This window comes from Lissotriton helveticus, chromosome 3_1, assembly GCF_964261635.1.
Source record: "Lissotriton helveticus chromosome 3_1, aLisHel1.1, whole genome shotgun sequence".
NCBI classification, from domain to species: Eukaryota; Metazoa; Chordata; class Amphibia; order Caudata; family Salamandridae; genus Lissotriton; species Lissotriton helveticus.
The window spans coordinates 306,233,483-306,256,905 of record NC_136061.1 but is presented as its reverse complement, the minus strand read 5'-3'; the positions used below and the strand labels follow the sequence as shown (position 1 = coordinate 306,256,905).

Here is a 23,423-nt window from a genome sequence, read left to right as displayed (position 1 = left end):
CACACTGTCAAATCACTCATCTTCAGCACTGGGATCCATCGTTCTTGCACCGTGCAACGTAGTGCAAGAGCGATGCAAACCTTAAGTCAAATTTTGAAACCACCCAAAGCCACTTTGCAACGCTCTTAGTGCTCTAAAAACACTGGAATAACGCAGTGCAAATCACTGCGTTGCGGTACTCTGCCTTGGGTAGGCCTTCCATGCGCATTGCCTGGATGTTCCCACTATGAGTGTTGACTCAATCTCAGATTTACAATACCCATGGAATGTCTACTCAGGGCCAAGTAACACAACACAGCGATTTGCTCTGCGTTGCCTTACTCCAGTTTATTAGAGCCACTCAAAGCGACATAAATATAGCCCTAAGTTTAGCCCTGAAGTCTAAGTTAACATCTAAAGTCACAAGTTAGACTTCAGGTCTAAGTTTATCTTTCTGAATCAGGCCCAGGAAATGTGAATACGAAAAGTAGTAAATTTACTCAAAACTGTAAACAGGCACAAGTGTCACACTGCAAGGAAAACATGTTAAAAAAGAGTGGCTATAAAACCTTATTTAATTTGCTGGTGTGTTAGGAGATAATAACGTGACAATTCATGATTTAATACAGATATACAAATAGAAAGGAATATAATTATAATTTGGATTTGCACAGCTCAGTTGAGCTCTGTAGAGTGCACAGAAGTGCTCTGTATAGTGCACAGAAGTGCTCTGAAGAGAGCACTTCTTTGCTCATAAACTTGGATTCAAAATGGTAATTGTGAGTTGGAATGCACACATTGCAAGTCCTTCTGAGTCACACAGGAAAAGGACAGCAAAGGGTCTCCCCTTGAGACAAACCCGCCGCCCATCCGCACCTACATTCCCTCCGCCGCTTTTCGACCAGGGCGGAAAAGGTTTAATATGGTGGCGGTGTCTATCAGACACCGCCAGCCATATTATGATGTGCTTGTTTAGGTGCCTTTCCGCGGCGGCGATGCCGCCATGGAAAGGCATGCGGTCTTCACTCTGGGGGGCCCCTGCGGGCCCCCAGAGTGAAGGAGAGGTGGGGGGTGCACACGGGGGGGGTACCTGTGGTACCCCCCTGCATTTGCATAGACAAAGCGGCAGGCACCACGCGGTGCCTGCCGCTTTGTCTATGCAAATGCATTGATGCATTTTTAGCATTGTTGCGGGCGGTGCTGAGTGCACCGCCCGCCACAATGCTAAAAATGCAGGATGTGCCCGCCACTGTGGCGGGCACATCCTAATACCCCCCACGGGACCCTCGCCCTTATGGCGGGCGGTCCCAATCCCCGGTAGGATGCGTCATCCTAATAGGCCCCCTAGTGTTCATAACCTGTCCTGTTGTAGCAAAGCACTGAATAGTTACAGACAGTGGCAGTCGGTAACCATGCACAAAGTAGAAGTTATCCATTAGAGACATGTTTGCAGGAAAGCTGATGTGCTTGTAAAGCAGTTTCCTCTCAATGAAGAGATGGTGATCTATTACCCCTCGCAGTGCTTTGATCTCTGCATGCACAATCGCTAACAGGGATTTGCAAATTCTTAAGAATCACACATTGGAGCTGGGCTAAATTGGTCAATCTAGAGCAAGGAAAGATTTGGCTGTTAGTGGTGCAGACATAGGAGGATATCTACAATGAAATGTCGCAGTGTGGTGCCGCAAGCAATTTTGCTGTGCTGAGCTGCATCATTTCAAAATTGCAGGGATGCGCAGTATTTACAGGAATACAGAGCACCTGTGTGCTCTCCTCTGTACCAGCTCTAAAACAGCAGCCATGCGCCAATACAAGTACCCTTGCCAGCCGCGGCCAGTTGTAGGTGTAACTGCAGGGCCGTCACGTGGGGAGGGGGAGGGGCAGGGTGGGGGGTAGTAATGTATGGAATACGGACTTTAACAGGTAAGTAAACATATAAATAAATAAAAAAAATTAATTTATTTATATGTCCACTTACCTGTTAAAGTCCGTAATCCATACATTACTACCCCCCACCCTGACCCTCCCCCTCCCCACGTCACCGCCCTGCAGTTACACCTACTACCGGCCGTGGCTGACCCTTGCACCATGGTACTAGGGAGTCTACGTTACAGGGATGCTTTTGTTTCAGCAGGAAGGGACACTGTTTTCCTCTTTCTTCCTTCTATGTGTGCTGCAGAACGCAGCACACATAGGAAGAGCAAAAAACGAGAAATAATAGTATTTCTCCTTGTTGCACTAAAGCCTCCCCTAGAAAGGCGTTAGTTTTGGGTGCTGCCTCAGATTTACCTATCCTTGTATATCTGGGGCAGTGTCAAAAAGCCAATGGTGTTGTGTGGGACCACCCACAGCAAGTCATGACATGCCACTTTAACACAGAATACTGCATGAAAGAGGGCCATATTTATAAGGCTGTTTAAAGCCACACAAAGTGGCTTTGCATGGGCTTGTAAATATGGACCAGCACACAGCACTACAGGAGCATCAAAAAAACATAACGTTCTGGTGGCGCTAGGGCCTTGTAAATATGTCCCATAGTGGGCTGTGTGGTGACATGACTAACACTTAATCTGGCCATAGAATCCTTGCTTCGTCTTTAAAAAGTGATTTACAGTTAGTCAGAGCTCATCTAATACCAAAGTCCATATTAAGAACAGATCAACTGTGTTGTACTCACAGGTCCACTCAGATTCCATTACTCTTCTGTCTGAATTTCTGCATGTGGTATAATTATTTTGGGACATTTCAGCTCCATTGCACCTAATTTAATAAAAAAAGGACTGGTTACTTGCCTGAGGCCAATGATCTTTTTGATTCTCATTTCCAGTCAGAGATTAAATTGTAAGTTGAGGAAAATAAATACATTTGATTTAGCAGCTTTCCGAGCCATAAACATGGATGGACACAGCTTGATGCTACAAACTACACTGCTTTGCAGTGTTGTGCCTTCTTTTAACGTATAACTGCTGCTGTATTTCAGGACAACTGATAGTCTAATAGTCTATCCGCCTGAATCATCAAGCTAAATTGCACTCGCAAAGGGCAAGATTCTCAGAATCTTGCCTTTTGCGAATGCAATTTTTGCATTTGGGATTCATCATCCCAAATGCAAAATTCGCTATTTAAGTATTCGCACATTTGCGAAGAATTGAATTTAAGGAATCTCTATTTGAGATTCCTTAAATGCAATTCATGAAGCATTTTAAAATTGCGAAATTGTAATTTTGGGCCGCTATTTACCGAGAGGTCAGACCTCTCGGTAAATAGCAAAAACTTAGAAAAATGCTTTTAAATGCATTTTTCTAAGTTGCATGTTACACACACACATGTCCTTTGGACATGTGTGTGCGCAACACCAATGTAGATTACATTTCAGGGGTGCTACAGGGTGTCCTTTGGACACCCCTGCACCCTTGAAATCGCATCCTTATTTGCGATTAGCTAATTGCTAATCGCAAATAAGGAATAACTCCCCATGCATTCCTATGGGCCTGTAGGCCCATAGGAATGCATGGGGAGTTATTCCTTATTTGCGATTAGCAATTAGCTAATCGCAAATAAGGAACATGTAGGAATCGCAATATTTATTGCAATTCCTACATGAATCCCGTTTTGCAAGTCCTTAATAGCGATTCGTTATGAATCGCTATTAGGGGCTCGCAAAACGGGAGAATGATGAATCAGGCTGTATGTCTTTAGACAACTTAAGTTGATGCGAATGACTTCAAAGTTGCATAACATTTGTTTGACATAATAAAATTGATAACACAGATTAGAGAATGATTACCAGCAACTGAAGGCAACACAGAGAGATTTCATATTACAGGGAATCAGGACAATTGCACTAAGGATACTCTTTTCTGTACAGTAATCTCCTATAGAACAGCACACACGATTGTGACAGGTGTCCATTTGCTGAAAATAAGGGATACCAACAGTAATGTTCTTTGAACTGCAAACATGTTAAGTCTTGACATAATATTGAAACCGATGCAAATGGTATATTACCGAAGATGATTTTCGTCATTGGAACTGAAAAACTAATTAAAAGAAAGGTCTTCGAAAGAGTTGGTAAGGTGAAGAAAGTGATTACATCTTGTACAAACTGGTTTACCATTCAGCATACTGGTTTTGTGAAAACCTACCTTGTTTGGGGTTTTTCTCCATTTTTCAAAGACCTCTTTTCATCTCCAGTTATTTTACGAGAGTTCACATTCATTTTTTTATTTTGCTGCAACATGAAAACACAGTTATTCCACAAAAGCGGTATATATTGAAGTAAACTAGGTTAGAAGTGTAGAAAGATTGACAGTTCACTACCAAATGTGTTTGATTTGCAAACCAGATGATGTAAAATAACCTCAGATCAAATTCTCCTCTACTTAACTGTACTTAAAAAGTCTAGGGTAGCAGCAACTCAAAGATAATACACAAATTGCTATCAAATACAGTAATTATGTACATTTCCTTACATTAAATTGCTAGTTCAGAATGTCACAGTTCAGTAAATGTGAAAATGAAACATAAGCATTACAACACAAAGTAACATCAGAGAAGTTGTCACTGCTTGCAAAAGCAGCATGTTGCCTATATTAAACCATCAAGCTACTGCCTTACTTGTAGCCCTAGCTAAGGGCCCTTTCAAAACCTTATTACAACCCAAGAGCATTACTGGAATGTCATTCTTCATTGGGGCTCCAACTTCATGCCCCACCCTTCTGCCACATACCCGCTTCTTCTACTTTGCGTCGGTGAATGATCTTGATACACTGCTGAATGATCTTGATACACTGCCCTTTCCATAGTAACCCCTTTAATAATGGTTTTGGTAGATTCTTTACAGAAGTCAGTACGTGCCACAACTGAGGGTCATCTCTGTAGTAGCAACATTTTTCAGTGCCATGAGCAACAATTTCAAAATGTGCAAACCAATTTCCGCAGCCATTTTAATGAGTTTTGCTTTCCTGAACATAGCAATGATGACTGGTTTCAAATAATTTCATACTGGAACCAAATCATGCTCCTTCATTAGAAATGTGTGGTCAGTCTCTAGCTTGTTCACAGAAGGTATAGTCAATCAGGTTTTAACAACTCAAGAAAAATGCTCAATATCCCCACATCTATTCATTTTGGACAAGAGGCTTCACCCACATGTTGTAGCATGCTTTATCATTGGGGGCAACCCTCATTTTTAAAAGTGGTTTCATCAAGATGGGCTCAACCACTATAGGAGCTCATGCCCATGCTTTCAACTGTAAAATTCTTAAAGTGGTCACTCTACATGGGTCAGACAGGCATGTAAACAGAAGATATCAAATATCAAAGCCTATGCGCACCCTAAATTGGGGACTAATAATACCCATAGGGGTGGTGAAGACGGGCAACATCCTGTAGTAACACACTTGGCTAAGAATGTAAAAAAAAAAATCATTACTCAATCCAAAACGCGGGTGTATACACCTGATTTATAGTTTCCATGCCAAATTTGGGCTTATAAACTTACTTTGTTAATGAGATCTGCCCATGATTTAACCTGCGATGAACACAAAACCACTGGGTATGGGCTCCCACGGGCATTGCTTGCCACACTTGAATAAAGAACAAAACAGTTGCAAATGCCACTAATTTTACAAAATAAGCATCAGTAGAATGAACATACGATCGAAACAATATGTTTGAGTGAAATAAATTCCGTTTCTTTTAATCTTTATGCATTTTCATTTAGACACTTCTATTTCAAAATAATGTTTCAATATATTGTACGAATATTAAAAACCTGGAGTGCACAACAAATATCATATACAGTGATGACAAACTTGTTCAATATTTACAGTGTAATACAACTTGCTCACCATTCGATCTTCACTCATACACCACTCAATCCACTACAAACAAAACAGACTCACAACAAAACATGAATGATTCAAAAAAATTACTGGATTCACTCTCCAGCAACAAAAAGCCAAATATTTTTTACAATCTATACAAATCTTTCCTAATTAATAATTCAATTATAAGTTTTTTAGGCTATTAACAGGGTCTACGCGTTTCGAACTACCATTCTTGCGTAGTTCTCTTCAGGACCAATCTGTAATGAAAAAACACAAAAATCTGTTGTGGGGGGGAAAAGATAAGCACTACACTGCCCTTTCCCGAAACTCAAGTGTCCTCACCTACCTTGCGCTCGACAATACAAGCTGGAAGGGTAGTGATCCCAATCTAAAAAACATCAGTAAATGCCAAAATCAGAAGTGCATTTCACAAAATCTAGCATACTGGCAGGCAACCTTACATTCACCACCCTGACTTACTTGGGGTTTGATGGTGCGCTCGCGGACTGACCTGGCTCGCCTGTCTGGGGGGAGAGAGACAACACAGTCAGCCGGTTTGGTAAAAGTCCTAGGTTTTGCTTAGAGAAAAGAGCGGGGTCATGCACGCACTGTTTACCTGATTTAAGCGAGGCAGGCGTGTTGTGTTCAAAGGCGGTTCTATTTCCTTTGTTCAATTTCAATTTTCCGTTCTGCGGGGACAAAACGCGGAAGGAGCATGTGTAAACTCGGTCCGTGTGCGCAATCAAACACCACAATAATCCATGGTCAAACAGGCATCAAAGCCACTTACTTGGCACTTCGAGGCTCAGTCGCGTTTGAAGCAGCCGGCGTCTGAACGCTGCATTGGTTTGCAGGCGCTTCCTGGTTCACCTGGGATTCTGGGTAATGTGGTCCCAGGAGGTCCGGCGGGGACACGGACCCGACTTTATTAACCCGGGCTTCCATAAACATGGACACTTGCTGGTGCACTGTTGGTTGATGTAGTTTGTTAGCCATTAATGGCAGGGTCCCAGACAAATTTGGGTGTGGGTGCAAGGCTTGCGGTAGCGGCCCGGGTGATGCAGTCAGTATTTAGACAACCATTATGTTTTTTGGACGTTCGCCTTCATGGAAGCACTGTCAGGGCTGTGTCCAATGATATTAAAGTGGGGTTATTAAAGATGCGGCAGACTTTGGTTTACGCGACTGGCATGTAGGGTGGCACAGACCCAGTCCTAATCGTCGTTCAGTCCATATTTGAGAAATTGAAGGTTGACCTGACTTATAATTTGAAAATTTCCGACAATTCATTCAATCCTGCGAATGCAGTGTTAAATTTCAAAATAAGCATAGCCTCTCTTTTTACCAGTTTGGCATCCAAGTCGCCTCCTCTGGTGTCGTTCTCCACTTTGGAAATAACTGTCCATGTTAGTTCACTTTCATGGTGGTTCTTTTCCTTCCAGTGGTTGACCAAGGGGGCATTAGCAACACTGTTCTTAATTCTCGATTTGTGCTGTTGAATTCTTGCGCGCACCTCTTGGTTGGTTTTCCCAATATACAAGAGGTCGCATGGGCACAAAATGCCATACACGACAAATCTTGTTTTACAATTCGAGAATGTTTCGTGTTTCCAATTGATTGAACCGTGAGTGAATATTTTGCCTTCTTTCGTCGACTCACAGCATGAGCAATTGCCGCACTTGTGGTGGCCTTGAATGGGAGGCAGACGTAGCATATTTCTCAAGTCTGGATTTTTGGTCGTCGGTAGTGCTGCTCTTACCAAGTGGTTGGAAATGCTATGATTTTTCCTGAATGCAAACAGGGGTTCCTTTTGCAACATTTGGTCTAGATCTTTGACCAGATGCCAATTCTGTTTCACTACTTTCTTTAAAATGTTTGAATTTGGGCAGAAGGTTGATACGAATACCATCCTGTCCGTATTCTTTTTTGGTCTTCTTTCTAGTAGACATTCTCTTGGTGTCCACCATGCTCTCTTACAGGATTTCTTGAGAAGTTTTTTAGGGTAACCGCGTTGTTTTAAATTGTTGGTCAAGACCTCCGCATGCCTGAGATATTCTTGCTTTTCTGTACAATTGCGGCGGATACGGAGGTATTGCCCGTAGGGCAAATTTTCTTTAAGGCTGCGTGGGTGGTTGCTTCCAAAGTGTAATGCTTTGTTCCGATCTGTGGGCCCATGATTTAACCTGCAGCACCCTCTAGGCCCTCCATGATAATGAGAAGGGGTTTGTGGACACGTTTATGTAGACCCCCCTAGATATTTGTGATGTCTTTACATCAATTTTCACATACATCATTGACCACGGGTGCGTGATTACGTCCCTACATGTGGTGCGTCATATTATTGTCTGGCTGGACATCGTCAGTCTGTTTAGAAAAGGCACTAAATGAGAACATAAGCAATAACATTTAAAGCTTTCTCTTGTTAAATAAAAGGTTGTAAGATATTTAAAAAATACGTGCCTCATTTATGAGAAGTGACGCATCGCTGCATGAAAGCAGCGATGCTTCACTTCTCAGTGCGCCCTCCTTGCGACATGATTGGTTCGTCATATTTACTGAATGATGCATCATGTCGCAAGGAGTTACAGATACGTCAGTATTTCTGACGTATCTGACGTATCTGTATGGCGCAAAAGTGACGCATTGCTGGAGTGTGTCACAAAAGTGATGCAACTCCAGCAATGTGTCTTTTCACATGGGGCAGTCTTACTCCTGCTGTGAGGCAGTCGTAAGATATTGACGCATATGCGTCCTAGAAGTGGTGTCTGTGTCCCTTCTATGACCCTTTCTTGCGTTAGAACGCCCCTCCCGCATACATTTTGCCTGGCGCAGGTATCATGTGGCGCAGGGGTTTACAAAGTTACGCATCTACCTAGATGCGTCACTTTGTAAATATGGTGCAACAATGCACATTTTTTACACCGCTGGTGCGTCACAAAAAGTGACGCACCAGCGGCGTAAAAGTGGCGCACAGCCTCATAAATAAAGCCCTATGTTGTTTTCTGAGATACGAAAAGAGGAAACTGAACAAAAAACTAATTCACACTGTGGTTTCATTTATAGGTGCACATCCTGCCCTAACAAAGGGGGAACATATCTAAACAAAGTACTTCTAGAAGCTGAATTAATATGGATAACAGTGACATGTCTTTAATGTGTTTTAAAAGGCAGTTGCAATAAGACAGGGACTACAATTACCATAAAGATAAATAACTAATGATTAGACAGCTGTGTCCAAGGGATCACATCATTCAGAACAATCAGAAGAGATCTCATACGATATATATCTAATGTTAGTCCCATTTCAAAAGAAATATAGTGCTTATTGATAATCTTTTTAGTTAAGTTAGAAGCAATATTTTATGTTGTGACACAAATGAGGCATGAATCCTCTGATTTGGGGTGGGACTCCAGGAGGGAGTCACAAATATTAATCCTGGTCCTTTTCCGTGATCATGTACTGACATGATTCTGGCCCTAAGTATACGAGGCAGAGTGTCCACTTGACGATCAAAATCTGCTACACTGGAACATTCTTTAGGAGTATTAAAAATTGACCAATGGGTAGATTCTCTCTTAAGTATCAGGTTTGAAGGCTGTCAAATCATATTAAACTGCTGTTGTCGTTTAACATCACATCCATCGAGAAAACATATAGGTCAAGAGAGGCTAACTATATATTACTGATTATATCTCTGAATTTCAGGAATTAATTTAATGTATTTATCTAGCTGCTGAACTCTAACATAAACTCTTTGTTATCCCTCCAGATAATAAAAACATTGCCATACACGGATGTAATCCTTAAAGGGACTATTGTTAGAGAAGAAATGGCCTGCTTTAAATGCATTCACACATAGAGAGGTCAGGCTTGCAGTAAATGTACTTCCTAATGATCTGCCATGGGTTTGCAAATATGCATTTCTTTCAAACTCAAAATAGCTTTTCATCACTGACAAAGTGGCACGTCATCACAAACTTCTTAGGAGTATTGTAATCTGACTGTTCTTCAGCGACTAGCTCATTAATATCCCCAAAGTTCCTGTTTGAGGAATGCTGATATACAAAGCCTCTTTGTCCAGACCAATCAGAAATTATTTTGATGGATCAAATGAGATGTTGAATAGTAAATTCAGTATGTCCTTGGAATCTTTCAAATATGAGGTCATCCTATGTATTACTGGACATAAAAGGAAATCACAAAACATTTGGAGAGTTGTACGGTACTATGGGATCCTAGAATGGGTCTGACAATTTCATGTATTTTAGGCAGTGTATAAATGAAGGGGTCTAGGAATCCTTGCAATTAGAAAGGTATACTCATGTGAGGTGATCCATTGGACTAATTCAGCATCTTCCACCAAAAATGGGATTTAATTTATCAGGGAATGTGCCACATAACCCTTCAAACTCTGCTATTTCTCTGATCTACTAGCAGATGCATACATTATAGTCTGTAATCAGTAGTCAAAAATATCACAATGGTCCGACCTTTAACGGCTGATTTCATTAGCACACTTGCGTTGTTTTGTAATTCATTAAGACCCAGTTATTCTTTTTTGAAAAGGTTATCAAATACTCTTATTTGTACAGGGTTCAACTGGTTAGTATCTTTGGGGACGGCCTGTTAGAAGGCAAGGATTTCTAGAGGTAGGCTACTAGGAAGAAGAACACGTGTAAACTTGGCACGCAACCCTTTGTTCTTACTGATAGCAGCAGGTGTCCGTATTAGCAAAAAACACGGGCAATGTGATTTTGGCGGGAAAAATCTGAGGATTCGCATCTCAGTGTTAACTTATCCAACAGTGGGCTAGGGAGAAAACCAAAGCCCTTATTTAGAACCATTAGTTGCCCCTCTAAAAGTTTCAAATTAGTAAGGCTTTTAACCAGATTGATGACCTGGTGGTTAATGGTGGCGGTTCCTTTGTTGTAATCGACATGCTCTGGGCTATTTGCTGGAAAGGTTCCATCAGATCTGCTGTTCTTTTTAATTTCTTCATTGTTTCCTTTGGCCTCGACCTGAAGAACATATTACTTACCTTCAATAGCACCACTTCTAGTGGGTAGTCTATCTAGCCAAAGAATATTTCCAGGGCACCAGATATGATCTAGAATGTTCATAGCAGTGGTCCAGCATGCCACTAGGTGGTGCCGTCCAGGCTCCAAGCTGACTACATTCTGCCCCAGAAGTGACAGGGTAGATCCGCATATAAGTGCCACCACTGAGTGGCGATGTCAGTTACTTGACACTTGCGCCCATGAATGCACCGCACAACAGAATTGTAGATACCAGTGTACGAATAGATAAATTGGGACTTTTTAGATGTTAGAAAGAGGCAACTCCACAAAAATCAGGAGATCGGAGGGGGTGAGGATTCTGTGGTTATATAGGGCGTCAACTAGAAAGAGCGTTAACAAAGGTGAGCAACTTGCTCCTATGACGGATATTTCTAACCACAGATTCCTCACCTTTAGAATAAATACCAAAGCAGTACCTCCTCAAGGTGGAGGGCTAGTGGAGTGGACCAAAACGACCTGCAGGACTGAATGGCCTAAATGCCCTTCAAGTCAGACCTGGCTGTTAAGACAGTAGTGCTTCAGAAATGTGGGCCAGCCTGACAAATGTCAGAACAGGCACACCATGTGCCAACACAGTAGTAGCAACCTTGACCCTAATGGAGTGAGCCATATGTCCTTCTGGAGGCTGCTTTGTGGCAAGTGTGTAGCAGTTCCTAAAGCAGAGGTCTATCCACATCCCCTTACCTTGCTTTGCCCCAAAGAATACAGCAAAGTGCTGATTGTCGAATCGATAGAGCCTGAATCTCTTGTGGCACATGGGGAGGTGCTCCTACAAAAGCTGCTCTGATTTGGAGGAATCTGCGGTGGCTCATTATGAATGGTAGAGCACAGCACTTTTATGATTTGTCCAGGGAGGTATCCAGCCCACCAGTCTCTTGCAAGTACATGTAAACATCATCATCATCATTATCAAAGAGTGGGGATAAACCGTCCCCATCATCTCCATCATCGTCAGGCTGAACCAAAAAGGTGATGATGCCACTGAGGAAGGCCATGCAGGAGAGGGAAAGATTTGTCTAAATCTGAGCATACTGACACCAAGTGCGCTGGAGTTGAGATAAGACACAACTTCAGTCGGGGTCGAAGCATATTTGACTGAAGGTCAACTTCTAACTCTGGTGATAGGCATCAGTGGTGAAGAACCGAAACAGACCTTGGAGCCAGTGGCGTCACTGGGGTTGGTGTCACCCGGTGCGGGTAACTCATGGTGTCACCCCCTCACGACTTGCCGCATGGACCACCTCTGTCGGAAATGTACGGCGCTAGGTACTGTCTTACTCCCGCTAGCTCCCTCTCTCTGTCTAGCTCCATCTAGCTCCCTCTCTCTGTCTTACTCCCTCTAGCTCCCTCTGGTTCCCTCTCTCTCTGTCTTACTCCCTCTAGCTCCCTCTGTCTCTGTCTTACTCCCTCTAGCTCCCTCTCCGTCTGTCTTACTCCCTCTAGCTCCCTCTCTCTGTCTACCTCCCTCTAGCTCCCTCTCTCTGTCTTACTCCCTCTAGCTCCCTCTGGTTCCCTCTCTCTCGGTCTTACTCCCTCTAGCTCCCTGTCTTACTCCCTCTAGCTCCCTCTCTCTGTCTTACTCCCTCTAGCTCCCGCTCTCTCTCTCTCTTACTCCCTCTAGCTCCCGCTCTCTCTTACTCCCTCTAGCTCCCTCTCTCTCTATTACTCCCTCTAGCTCCCTCTCTCTCTGTCTTGCTCCCTCTAGATCCCTCTCTCTGTTTTACTCCCTCTAGCTCCCTCTCTCTCTCTGTCTTGCTCCCTCTAGCTCCCTCCCTCTGTCTTACTTCCTCTAGCTTCCTCTCTCTGTCTTACTCCCTCTAGCCCCCTCTCTCTTACTCCCTCTAGCTCCCTCTCTCTCTCTTACTCCCTCTAGCCCCCTCTCTCTCTGTCTTGCTCCCTCTCCCTCTGTCTTACTCCCTCTAGCTTCCTCTCTCTGTCTTACTCCCTCTAGCCCCCTCTCTCTTACTCCCTCTAGCTCCCTCTCTCTCTCTTACTCCCTCTAGCCCCCTCTCTCTCTGTCTTGCTCCCTCTAGCTCCCTCTCTCTCTCTTACTCCCTCTAGCTCCCTCTCTCTCTGTCTTGCTCGCTCTAGCTCCCTCTCTCTCTATCTTACTCCCTCTAGCTCCCTCTGTCTTGCTCGCTCTAGCTCCCTCTCTTTCTATCTTACTCCCTCTAGCACCCTCTCTCTGTCTAGCTCCCTCTCTCTCTCTTACTCGCTCTAGCGCCCCCTATCTCTGTCTTGCTCGCTCTAACTCCTCTCTCTCTATCTTACTCCCTCTAGCTCCCTCTAGCTCCCTCGCTCTCTGTCTTACTCTCTCTAGCTCCCTCTCTCTCTGTCTTACTCCCTCTAGCTCCCTCTCTCTGTCTAGCTCCCTCTAGCTCCCTCTCTCTTGCTCCCTCTAGCTCCCTCTCTCTCTGTCTTACTCCCTCTAGCTCCCTCTCTCTCTGTCTTACTCCCTCTCTCTCTGTCGTACTCCCTCTAGCTCCCTCTCTCTCTGTCTTCCTCCCTCTAGCTCCCTCTCTCTCTTACTCCCTCTAGCTATCTCTCTCTCTCTGTCTTCCTCCCTCTAGCTCCCTCTCTCTCTATCTTACTCCCTCTAGCTCCCTCTCTGTCTAGCTCCCTCTCTCTCTGTCTTGCCTCCTCTAGCTCCCTCTGTCTCCCTCTCTCCCTGTCTTACTCCCTCTAGCTCCCTCTCTCTGTCTAGCTCCCTCTAGCTCCCTCTCTCCCTGTCTTGCTCTCTCTAGCTCCCTCTCTCTGTCTTATTCCCTCTAGCTCCCTCCCTCTCCGTCTTGCTCCCTCTAGCTTCCTCTCTCTTATTCCCTCTAGCTCCCTCTCTCTCTCTGTCTTGCTCCCGCTAGCTCCCTCTCTCTCTATCTTACTCCCTCTAGCTCCCTCTCTCTGTCTTACTCCCTCTAGCTCCCTCTCTCTCTCTTTCTCACTCTAGCTCCCTCTCTCTCTGTCTTTCTCTCTCTAGCTCCCTCTCTCTCTGTCTTACTCCCTCTAGCTCCCTCTCTCTGTCTTACTCCCTCTAGCTCCCTCTCTCTCTCTTTCTCACTCTAGCTCCCTCTCTCTCTGTCTTTCTCTCTCTAGCTCCCTCTCTCTCTGTCTTACTCCCTCTAGCTCCCTCTCTCTGTCTAGCTCCCTCTAGCTCCCTCTCTCTTGCTCCCTCTAGCTCCCTCTGTCTCCCTCTCTCTCTGTCTTACGGAGCAGGAGTGGAAGGCGACACCAGAGTCACTGTTGCCTCGAAAAGGGCTCCTGGGGTACAGACAGCACAAACAGTGCCGAGGATGGAAATAGTGGTGGCAAACTGACCTGAGGATCCTTGAGACCTGAAGACACACCAGAGGAAGACGGAAGAGGGATAAAATACAGAGCATAGCATCTGTGAAAGCTTCAATCGTTGGTGGTGTCGCCGGCGGTCAAGAGAAATTGGGTGCACTGGAAGGAGTTGTGAATGCGACTCCGCGACAGCAAACCAAGAGCGAGATAGGTTGATATCCTGATGCCCTCCCGACTTACTACTACATATGAGTGAGGTCTCTTGTTCAAAGTAAACAGATTTGGTGATATCAAGTATTTTTCTCGAGATCTTAAAAACTGATAGGCTGTAACTTTTGCCTATTTGCATTAGTCTTGGGAGATTATTATAGCAGTCCTTAGAAACCTCTTATTCCATTTTGAGTATCCGCTGTCTATATATGAGAAAACATTTCTGTATAATCAAAGGGAAGCAGAAATTAATAAAGCAGCTGATACTTTTAAGGCTGCTCCTACCATAGGGAAGTATGGAACAGCACTGTTGTTGTATCCACTGGAACACGATACGTTGTAAGGAGAGTACAGAAAGGTACTAGTCAAAGTATAGCCTCTCCAAGACTTACTAGTCTGTAATTACCTCAGTAGTCCGTACTGCTGTGCACAGACACATCTATCATACTCCAGTTAGAACAAAAGTGCTTACTTTCTGAAAAGGACAGTTTTCACACAGATATCAGAAAGAGGTTGTTAGCGCTTTTTATAGTACACATTGTAACTTCCCACATGTTCCTCATCTGTGAAATTTCAAAAGGGTGTCAGACTGGGTCCTAGCAGCCCTAACATGCACCTTCACGGCACCATCGGAGGATACACTTGAGCTTCATCCCCACAAGTAGTTTGGTAGATCCAAAAAACTACCAGTGGAACTGGTGAGATCCACAGACATAAAGATATAAAACTAAGCCACAAGAGAAAACTTGCAAGTGAAAAATGCATATTTACATCCTTGAAAGCTGAGGGCTCGGAATGTTAGAGCAGTGCTAAGCAACAATCTCTGAGAGATGCCAAAGTCTACATCAGCAGTGGCCGGGTTAAAAAGGCTGGAAGTGTATAAACTGGCACCAGTCTTTAAGGTAATTTGCGATTCAGGCTATTGCATTTTCCAGAACTTTAACCTAGTACAGGCATGTGTACTACAGTGTTAAAAAGCAGCTGAAATATCGAGTAAAACCAAAATGACTGAGCTTCCTTGGTCTACCCCCGAGGCGAAGGTCATCAAGAATGTAGACAAGAATGGGTGTGGTACTGCAAATAATTCTGATTGTGAAGGATTAGGAATGCAGTTGGATTCCAGAAAAAAAGATAGCTGCCAGTTAATTTCTTTTTTGAGAATGATTATAGGATGCGAAATCAGGAGCTCAGCTGATCAAATGTGGAACCTCAATGGTCTGTTTTTCACTTTGTGATACTGAACAACTGGAGAAAAGACGTTAGCAAATGTCCCAAAACAGATGAAGCAAATGAAATATATGGGCGGGACAGGCATCCAAGGGAGACCCAGACTTAATGACAAGTTGCGCATTGTTGATTTACTATACAAAGAGGAGTGTGAAGTAGTAGAGGGAGGAAGAAGCGAGATCCCCAATGTAGGGGTGAGACTGCCTGATACAGTAAGGTTGGAGTAGTGAAAGAGTTACAAATCCTGATTGCTTTCTCATAGAAAATATTTGAAGGGAATGGCAGAGAGCTTGGGAGCTCTGTACCTAAATATTCCAGCACACAGGACTGGAGAGCATGCTAACTGTCGTGAAGTTCTCCTTAGACGAGTTAGCAGATTTACATATCTTGCCTGCATAGCAGGAGATCCGTGCAGAATAAAAAAAAATTCTATAAAAACGTAATACACTTCACTATCCACCACTTGCGAAAGTTGAATACGTGGACTGCAAGACTCATTCAAAATCTAAACATTGTAATTTTTTGGCCAATGGAAGGGATCAACAGCCTTAGAGATTGTGAGGGGCAGGAAATGGATATGGTATGAGAGAGAGGCACAGCTATTTCAAGAGAAGTCGCATGTAAGGCAGCCCTAAATCACAAGGAAGGCAAAATATGCCTTGCACATTTAGGGTAGGCAAGAGCAGGGAGGAATTCTGATGACAAGCTGAGGTGAGCAGCAACCAGGCTGAGTGATCAGTCCAAGGTAGTTGGAGGGATTGGGTGCAATATATTAGGCTAAACATTACTAATATAAGTATGCAGGCCTCTGCATGGGTATAATGATTTCTGGTCTGCATGGGTGTATCGCTACTGCTGACGTCACCTTACTAAAATCCTTTGGCTCAAATGTAAGGCCAAACAGTAGGACTACAAAATTACAATGTTTTCCTCCTTGACAAATCTTAAACATCTCTCTTGGCACTTATTGATCGAAATGTGACTCTCATGCCCTGCCGCCCCCACCCCCGCCACCCCTAGCAGCAGCACAATTCACATGAGATCTGCCTGAAATTGTGGCTGGATGCAGTCTACATAAGGCAATTTTCACCCTCTTAGGGCACATCAATCTGTATTTTGAAGATGACAAAGACATCCTGGGGACTAGACTCACACAAGACCTTGCAGCATTACAGCTAAAACTAATTACTAAATCTGCAACACATAGATAGTCAAAGTCACTTATTTGACCCTATTTTCTCTAAAATTATCCAGTTAGACACAGGAGACACACTTCCTATCCTATGGTCAGATCACTTTATCGTCCCCTTTTGGTTTAGCCTTACCACAACAGGGCTAAATGAAACCTGCGTTGCCAAGATTAGATAGCCATGGAAAAAACTTGATATGAACAAGTGGCACACTCCTCTGGAGGAATCCATCCTGATCATGGAGGGCGACACGGCCAACATTTTTCTATGCTGCAACACTTTCAGTGCTAAAATGTCACTGAGGGATTTCCCCTTCTTCTGAGGTAACGGCCACTATTTTGAATACCAAGAAGCTTTTCCTTTTCAGATGTAGCCGCACTTTTCGAATTTCACTGCACTTTTATATTTAAAGGCATCTTCATCCAGTATGTTTGGGAAGCCATTTTGTCTCAGCGCTTTAGTTTTTTCTTTGCTTGTATGCAACTGAAACATTTGTTTTTTATGCCTTATTCCTCAGGGTAATTAATTTTTGTGGAGAAATGTATTCATTATGAATTGGAATGCTTAAATATCCTCATTATGTGATCATTACTATATTCTGTCTACGCTAATAGTTTCTCTTGGTTATGGATGTAGACCCTGCGATTTTCGGATACATACCGGTGTGCTTTGCTTTTCAAGAGTTGAAACCTTCTCTTCCTCACAGTGTACCTGACTCTGCTGTACTGCTTTTGAGGATTCAAATTACACACTGTTTACGTGACTCCCTAGTTCCTTTCTTTTTATAGGGAGACTAAGGAATCTTAAACTCTCTACTCCCTCCAAACATACTGCACACTCAGACTCAAACTCTACTGACAACAAAATGGAGGACATTTCTCCTCGGAGACTTGATCATACACCAGGCGCCATCCCTAAAACTCAGGTTCCAAGCAAAATATCTGTGATTTCAACCAAGCGACCAAAAAAAGACCCCCAGTCTCCAGTGAGCTCTTCCTCAGCCTCCATGGATGTAATTCTTAAGGAAATTCATGCTTTGAAACCCTTCATAGAGGAAACTAATAAAACTCTGCAACATCTGGATGACAAGTGGTCTTCGTTAGAATCGCGTTTACTCGTTGTGGAAAAAAAACCAGATTCTCTTCAATCCTCAAATTTGCGCATCTCTTTTCTAGAAATATTTCACCACAAAAAGCACACTGAAGATTTAGAAAATCGAAATCATAGAAATAACCCCCGAATTTATGGTCTAAACGAAGATAAAGAGCGCTCCAATCCAACCGTCTTTTTTTCAGTTATTTTTGTCTATGCTCCTTGAAATATCTTCTGCTTCTCCACTCAACATTCAAAGGGCTCACAGGCTTGATCCCAAGATATCCGCGAAACCACATGGAGTCATCATGTTTTTCCTGCAATATACTGACCTTCTTCAAATCCTATCTGCTGTTGAATCTCCCCAAAACATTTTGGGAAAGGTCATTGATTATTCTTCTCTCAGGATGTGGCTAAAGTTACAGCAGATCGCCGGAAAAAGCGAGTTGATCTACGTCCTCAGTTGCGTTCTATTAATGCCAGATTTGGACTTATCCACTTTACCTCTTCCTCCTTTATGCTTTCTTTCATAAATCAAATACTTAATTTCTTCCACTTTTCATCTCTATATTTATTATATTCTAATGTTATTCTTACTCTTGTAAACATATTGTTTGTTCATGCTTTTACTAGTAAGTTACATTTTGGGTTACTACCTGGAATATTAATGGTCTAAGCAATCCTATTAAAAGGCAACGGGTGCTTTCTCATCTAGCGAAATTAATAACTGACATTGCTTTACTTCACAAATCTCATATTTCTGAAGATGAAGATTCCAAGCTGAAGAAATGTTAGGTGGGTCATGTGTTTAATTCTCCAGGTTTAGGTAAGAAAAACGGGGTTTTGATCTTATGTCATAAAAAAACTACATGTCTCCCTTGTTAAACAGGAATCTGATACTGAATGTCGTTGGGTTATTGTAAAGCTTCTCATCGATAATGTTTCTGGCAAGTTGCTCTTATATGATGATGATTATATTATATGTGGCGGTGAATGTAACCAAGTCCATAATCCAATATTAGATAGACACTCAAGAGTTAAATTTGTTCCCTCTAAAATGCATTTAAAATTTACATCCACAATACCTCGCAAATCGTTGGTTGATATTTGGTGACTTTGCAACCCTGAACTTTGAGAGTATCTTTTTATTCAGCCCCACATCACTCACATTCTTGTATTAATTACCTTTCCCTGAGTAAATCTTTGGCCCTAAATGTCATTCAATCTGAAATTGGAACAATTTTAATTTCAGATCACGCTCCTGCACATATAGACCTTATCCCTTTTTCTTCCCACTCATTAAGATGGCGCTTTAATGATTCCCTACTTCTTGATCCTAATTTTTGCCAACACTTAAATTCTATTAACTCAATCCCAGAGTCTCCTTTTGTTATGATATGGGATTCCTTTAATGCTGCCGCCAAGGGTTTTATTATAAATTTTGTATTGCAAAAGAAAAAATCCCAAGAGACCCGATCCACTCAACTACTTAATAAAATTAAACAGTTAGAATATACTTACAATCAATCTAATAATGAGTCTTCCTTGAGAAATCTTAATGACACTAAACTTACTTTTAATAGATTATCTACGGACGCTGCCTCCAATTACCTATTGAAAAGTAGTTCTCGCGATTATGGGGGTCAAAAAAAAATGGGGATATTGCTGGCTAACTATTTAAAAGTAAGAACAGAAATAACTAGAATAGAATCTTTACAGGGCCCATCATGTACTTCTATTTTTAAAGATAATGATATTTTAAATTAATTTGTTTCAATCTATAAGGAGTTATATTCACCTGAAACTCTAGGAAGATAAAGATCACTCACTTTGTAAGAATTATGGTCCTATTTCCCTAGTTACTATGGACTATAAGATCTATGCAAAAATGTTAGCACTTCATATTGATCTTGTTCTACCTAATCTGATTGGCCCTGAACAATCTGGATTCATTAAGGGAAGATTAACCTCTGACAACTCTTGGGTCTTCTTTAATGTCCTAAGGAAAGCCTCATCCTTAGATAACCCTATTGCCGCTATCACTTTGGAGCCTGCAATCGACGCGCGCAGACGGAGTAAGACTTCCTCGCTGCTTTGCTAGTGATCACTGTGGCAGCACCCCTTCCCTCGATCTCCCCACCGGACGGTGCTGAAGTTTACATACAAAGAAACAAGAAATACTTTCGCCATATATGACCATGGAGTTTGTGGCCTGACACTCTCCACCCCTTCGTTGAAGGACTTGTCGGAAGAAATACTCACCTCTAATAAGGCTGTTCCACCTTCATCCTTCTTTTAGTCCTGATGAAGACCCGGCACAGATGCACACAAATCAGCGCATTTATCTAGGGTCGAAACGTCGACTTTCTGTTTATGTATCCGTCCACACTGAGTCTCAACAAAGCAAAGAGATAATTTGTATTCTAAAGTGGACACTCATGATATAATGTGTTGTTTGTATGTATGATTATTTTGGCACTTTTTCAAGTATTCACAGCACTCTGTCAATAGTCACGACCTATTCACTCAATGTATACCTAGTCCATGTGGGTTTTGTTTGTTTTGGACAGCTATTTAAAGAATTGTGAATTTACTCGGTATAAGGTTTATACTAAAAGATTTACCTTTACAACTATTGTGGTCAGTGTATGTTTCTTCATATATCCTTCATTGGATATATTGTTTTATTTCTGTATTCAATACATTCTTCAATTTAATTGTGATCCCCAACAGAACCATTGTTGTTTAGCTATCACTTTGGATGCAGAAAAGGCCTTCGATAGGATTGGATGGGACTTTTTGTTTCATGCGTCAAAATGGGCTGGCTTTCCTCCTAAATTGATTGCTTTGATTTCTTTGTTAAACTCAGGTCCCAAACCTTCAATATTTGTCATCGGTAAAACTTCAGATTACTTCCCATTACTTAGAGGAATACAACAAGGATGCCCCTTATCACCTTTGTTATTTGTCATAGCGTTAGAACCCTTTTTAACCAACATTAGGCAAGATGTTCATACTTAAGTATTTCATTTTGGTCCACATCAGGTCAAAATGACAGTGTACTCTGATGACATTCTTTTATATTGTTCTCATCCTGCAAACTCCCTTCCCCCTTTTCTTCAACAATTGAAACTATCCTAACTTCCATAAAGTCTGTTCCACCATTAGACCCAGCTCCTCCTGATGCCCAGCTGAAAGCTGACAACATTATTCTACCTATTCTCATGAAGATTTTTAATATCTCTCTAGCACGTAGCACTGTTCTGCATGGAAGCATGCTATAATCAAGCCCTTGTTGAAGAAACCACATGCAGAACCGCTGATGGTCAATAATTATAAGCCAATCTCATTGGTTCCAATTGCCAGTAAAATGTTAGAGAAGTATATTAATTCTCATCTCTCTAATTTTCTTGAAAACTAATCTATGCCTCATTCTCCTCAAGCAAGATTTAGGCCAGGAAACAGCACTGAGACCTAACTATTAGTAGCTGCTGAAGAGCTTCAACCCATCCTAGATCGGGTTAGCTCAGCGGCCATGATCATGCTGGATCTCAGTGCCGCTTTCGACACACTAAGACTGGAAAACACCGGTATCACAGGCGATGTTCTTAAATGGCTAAAAGCTTTCCTGGGCAATAGAAGCTTCCAGGTGTGCGATGAACTATTTTCTTCATCTATTTATCCCATCAAATGTGGGGTCCCGCAAGCCTCCTACTTGAGTCCAACCCTTTTTTTAATGCCTATGTCCTTCTGTTAGCAAGAATTGTGCAGGTTCACAGTTTAGACCTGGTCTCCTACGCTGATGATACGCAGCTGATCATTGCCCTTTTCCCTGAATCGAAGCAGGCATCCAGTGACCTAAATGCCTGCCTCAAGGTAGTAACTGAATGGATGTCAGACATCCACCTTAAGCTGGGAAGACGGAGGTGCTGATTGTAGGCAACAATGTATCTAGTTTGAGGGAACTGCTTTGGCCCCAATGCCTTGGAGAGCAGCAGTACCCTACACAGAAGTGGAAAGCCTTTGGGTTTTGGCTAGGCAGCAATCAAACTATGGAAACGCAAGCCAAAAAACTGTCTGCAACTTGCTTCGGGCTATTGGGCACGCTAAGGAAAATAATGCAATGGCTACCTCCTTCATCGAAAAGGGTAGTCATACAGGGACTGATCAATTCCCGTCTTGATTATGGTAAATCCTGTTCCTGGGAAGCCCTCATTATGTTCTGAGATGACTGCAAACCATTCAAAATGCTGTAGAACGGTCACTCTTTAAGATCCCCAAGCACCACTCCACAGCCCCAGCAATGGCTACACTGCACTGGCTCCCAATTCAAACAAGCATTTGCAATGCAATCTGTCTCGCCTTTGGGACCTTATATGTATTTAGCTATGCAGCACATTAGCCTGGGTGCTGAAACATCTACTGTTCTTTAACAAGGAGGGAAAGTAAGCAACAAACTGCATGACATCCCATGTATGGGAACACACGGAGAAAAATACGGCCTGGTTTTGTCCACAGCTCGGTTTTTAATATAAAATCAGGGCCTTCGGTGGTCATATCACTGAAAATACAAGATTTGAAAAAAATATTATTGTCTACGGGTGCTCATGGGAGACCAGTTTTATGGACTGGAATCTAGAGAATGCTAAAGGGATTTGGGTATTTTACTGACCTCTGCTGGTCGTTTTCTTTCAGGAAAGTTAAATAGAGGTAGTTGCCAGAAAAATTAAAAAAATAAAGTCCCTCAGCAGAAAGCAATTCTGGTATTTTACTGACCTCTACTGGTCGTTTTCTATCAAGACAGTTCAATAGAGGCAGTTGAATAGAAAACAATTCCCTAACCGGAAGCAGACAAGTCCTAGGGCTCATCTCAAGAGCCCACTAAGTACATACACATATAAGTATATAGTAAAGTATATACAAGAGGTCTTGAATGCTCGAGCTAAAAAGGATCCATATTAAGGCCATTTGCATGGTCCACCGAGCAATGCAGGGAAAGATCACTTTCTGATACGAAGATTAGTTGCCCATACTTGCCAAGAAGATCTCTACGCTCCGAGAGCTCTTCTCTGTTTACCATACCCAAGGTCAGGAAAGCCAGATGTGGCTGCCCATCCTTTGCCTATCTGGCTGCCAAGTTGTGGAACACCCTCCCTATCAAGTTAAAACTAATGCAACCAGAAACGCCCTTCAGGAAACTTCTGAAGACCAATCTATTCTAACTCCAGCATGACTGGCTTGGCTGTTGCAGGTATGCATGTCTCTGCACAAAGGAGGCCTTTTGGGGCAGCTGTGCGCTATATAAGACACTGAGAATAGATTAGAATACATAGGTTCGTCCCAATTGGGGAGGTTGCCCCAAATCTGCCTGTGGGGGCAGGATTTCTGCAGAATTACATAAAAACTCAGCAATTTCTAGCGCCCCCAGGAGCTTGTTCAGCACAAACTGCATCACACAGTGCCTCATAGAGCGCTGCTTCTTTCTTCCGCTTAAGTAGATTTTCTACTCGAGTTGCAACTTTCTCAACATGAACGG

General features: G+C 42.7%; 1 protein-coding gene across 6 annotated transcripts in view; it reads right to left on the bottom strand.

The window, feature by feature from the left end:
• TEX14 (testis expressed 14, intercellular bridge forming factor) overlaps positions 1-23,423 on the bottom strand; it is a 2,253,432-nt gene that overhangs the window by 643,272 nt on the left and 1,586,737 nt on the right. For all 6 annotated transcript variants that reach the window (XM_078679858.1, XM_078679856.1, XM_078679860.1 and 3 more), the window contains 2 exons: positions 4,125-4,210; positions 2,657-2,739 (listed from right to left, as the gene is read on the bottom strand). In XM_078679858.1, coding sequence (XP_078535984.1) covers positions 2,657-2,739; positions 4,125-4,210 — 169 coding nt within the window. The remainder of the gene's footprint in view (positions 1-2,656; positions 2,740-4,124; positions 4,211-23,423) is intronic.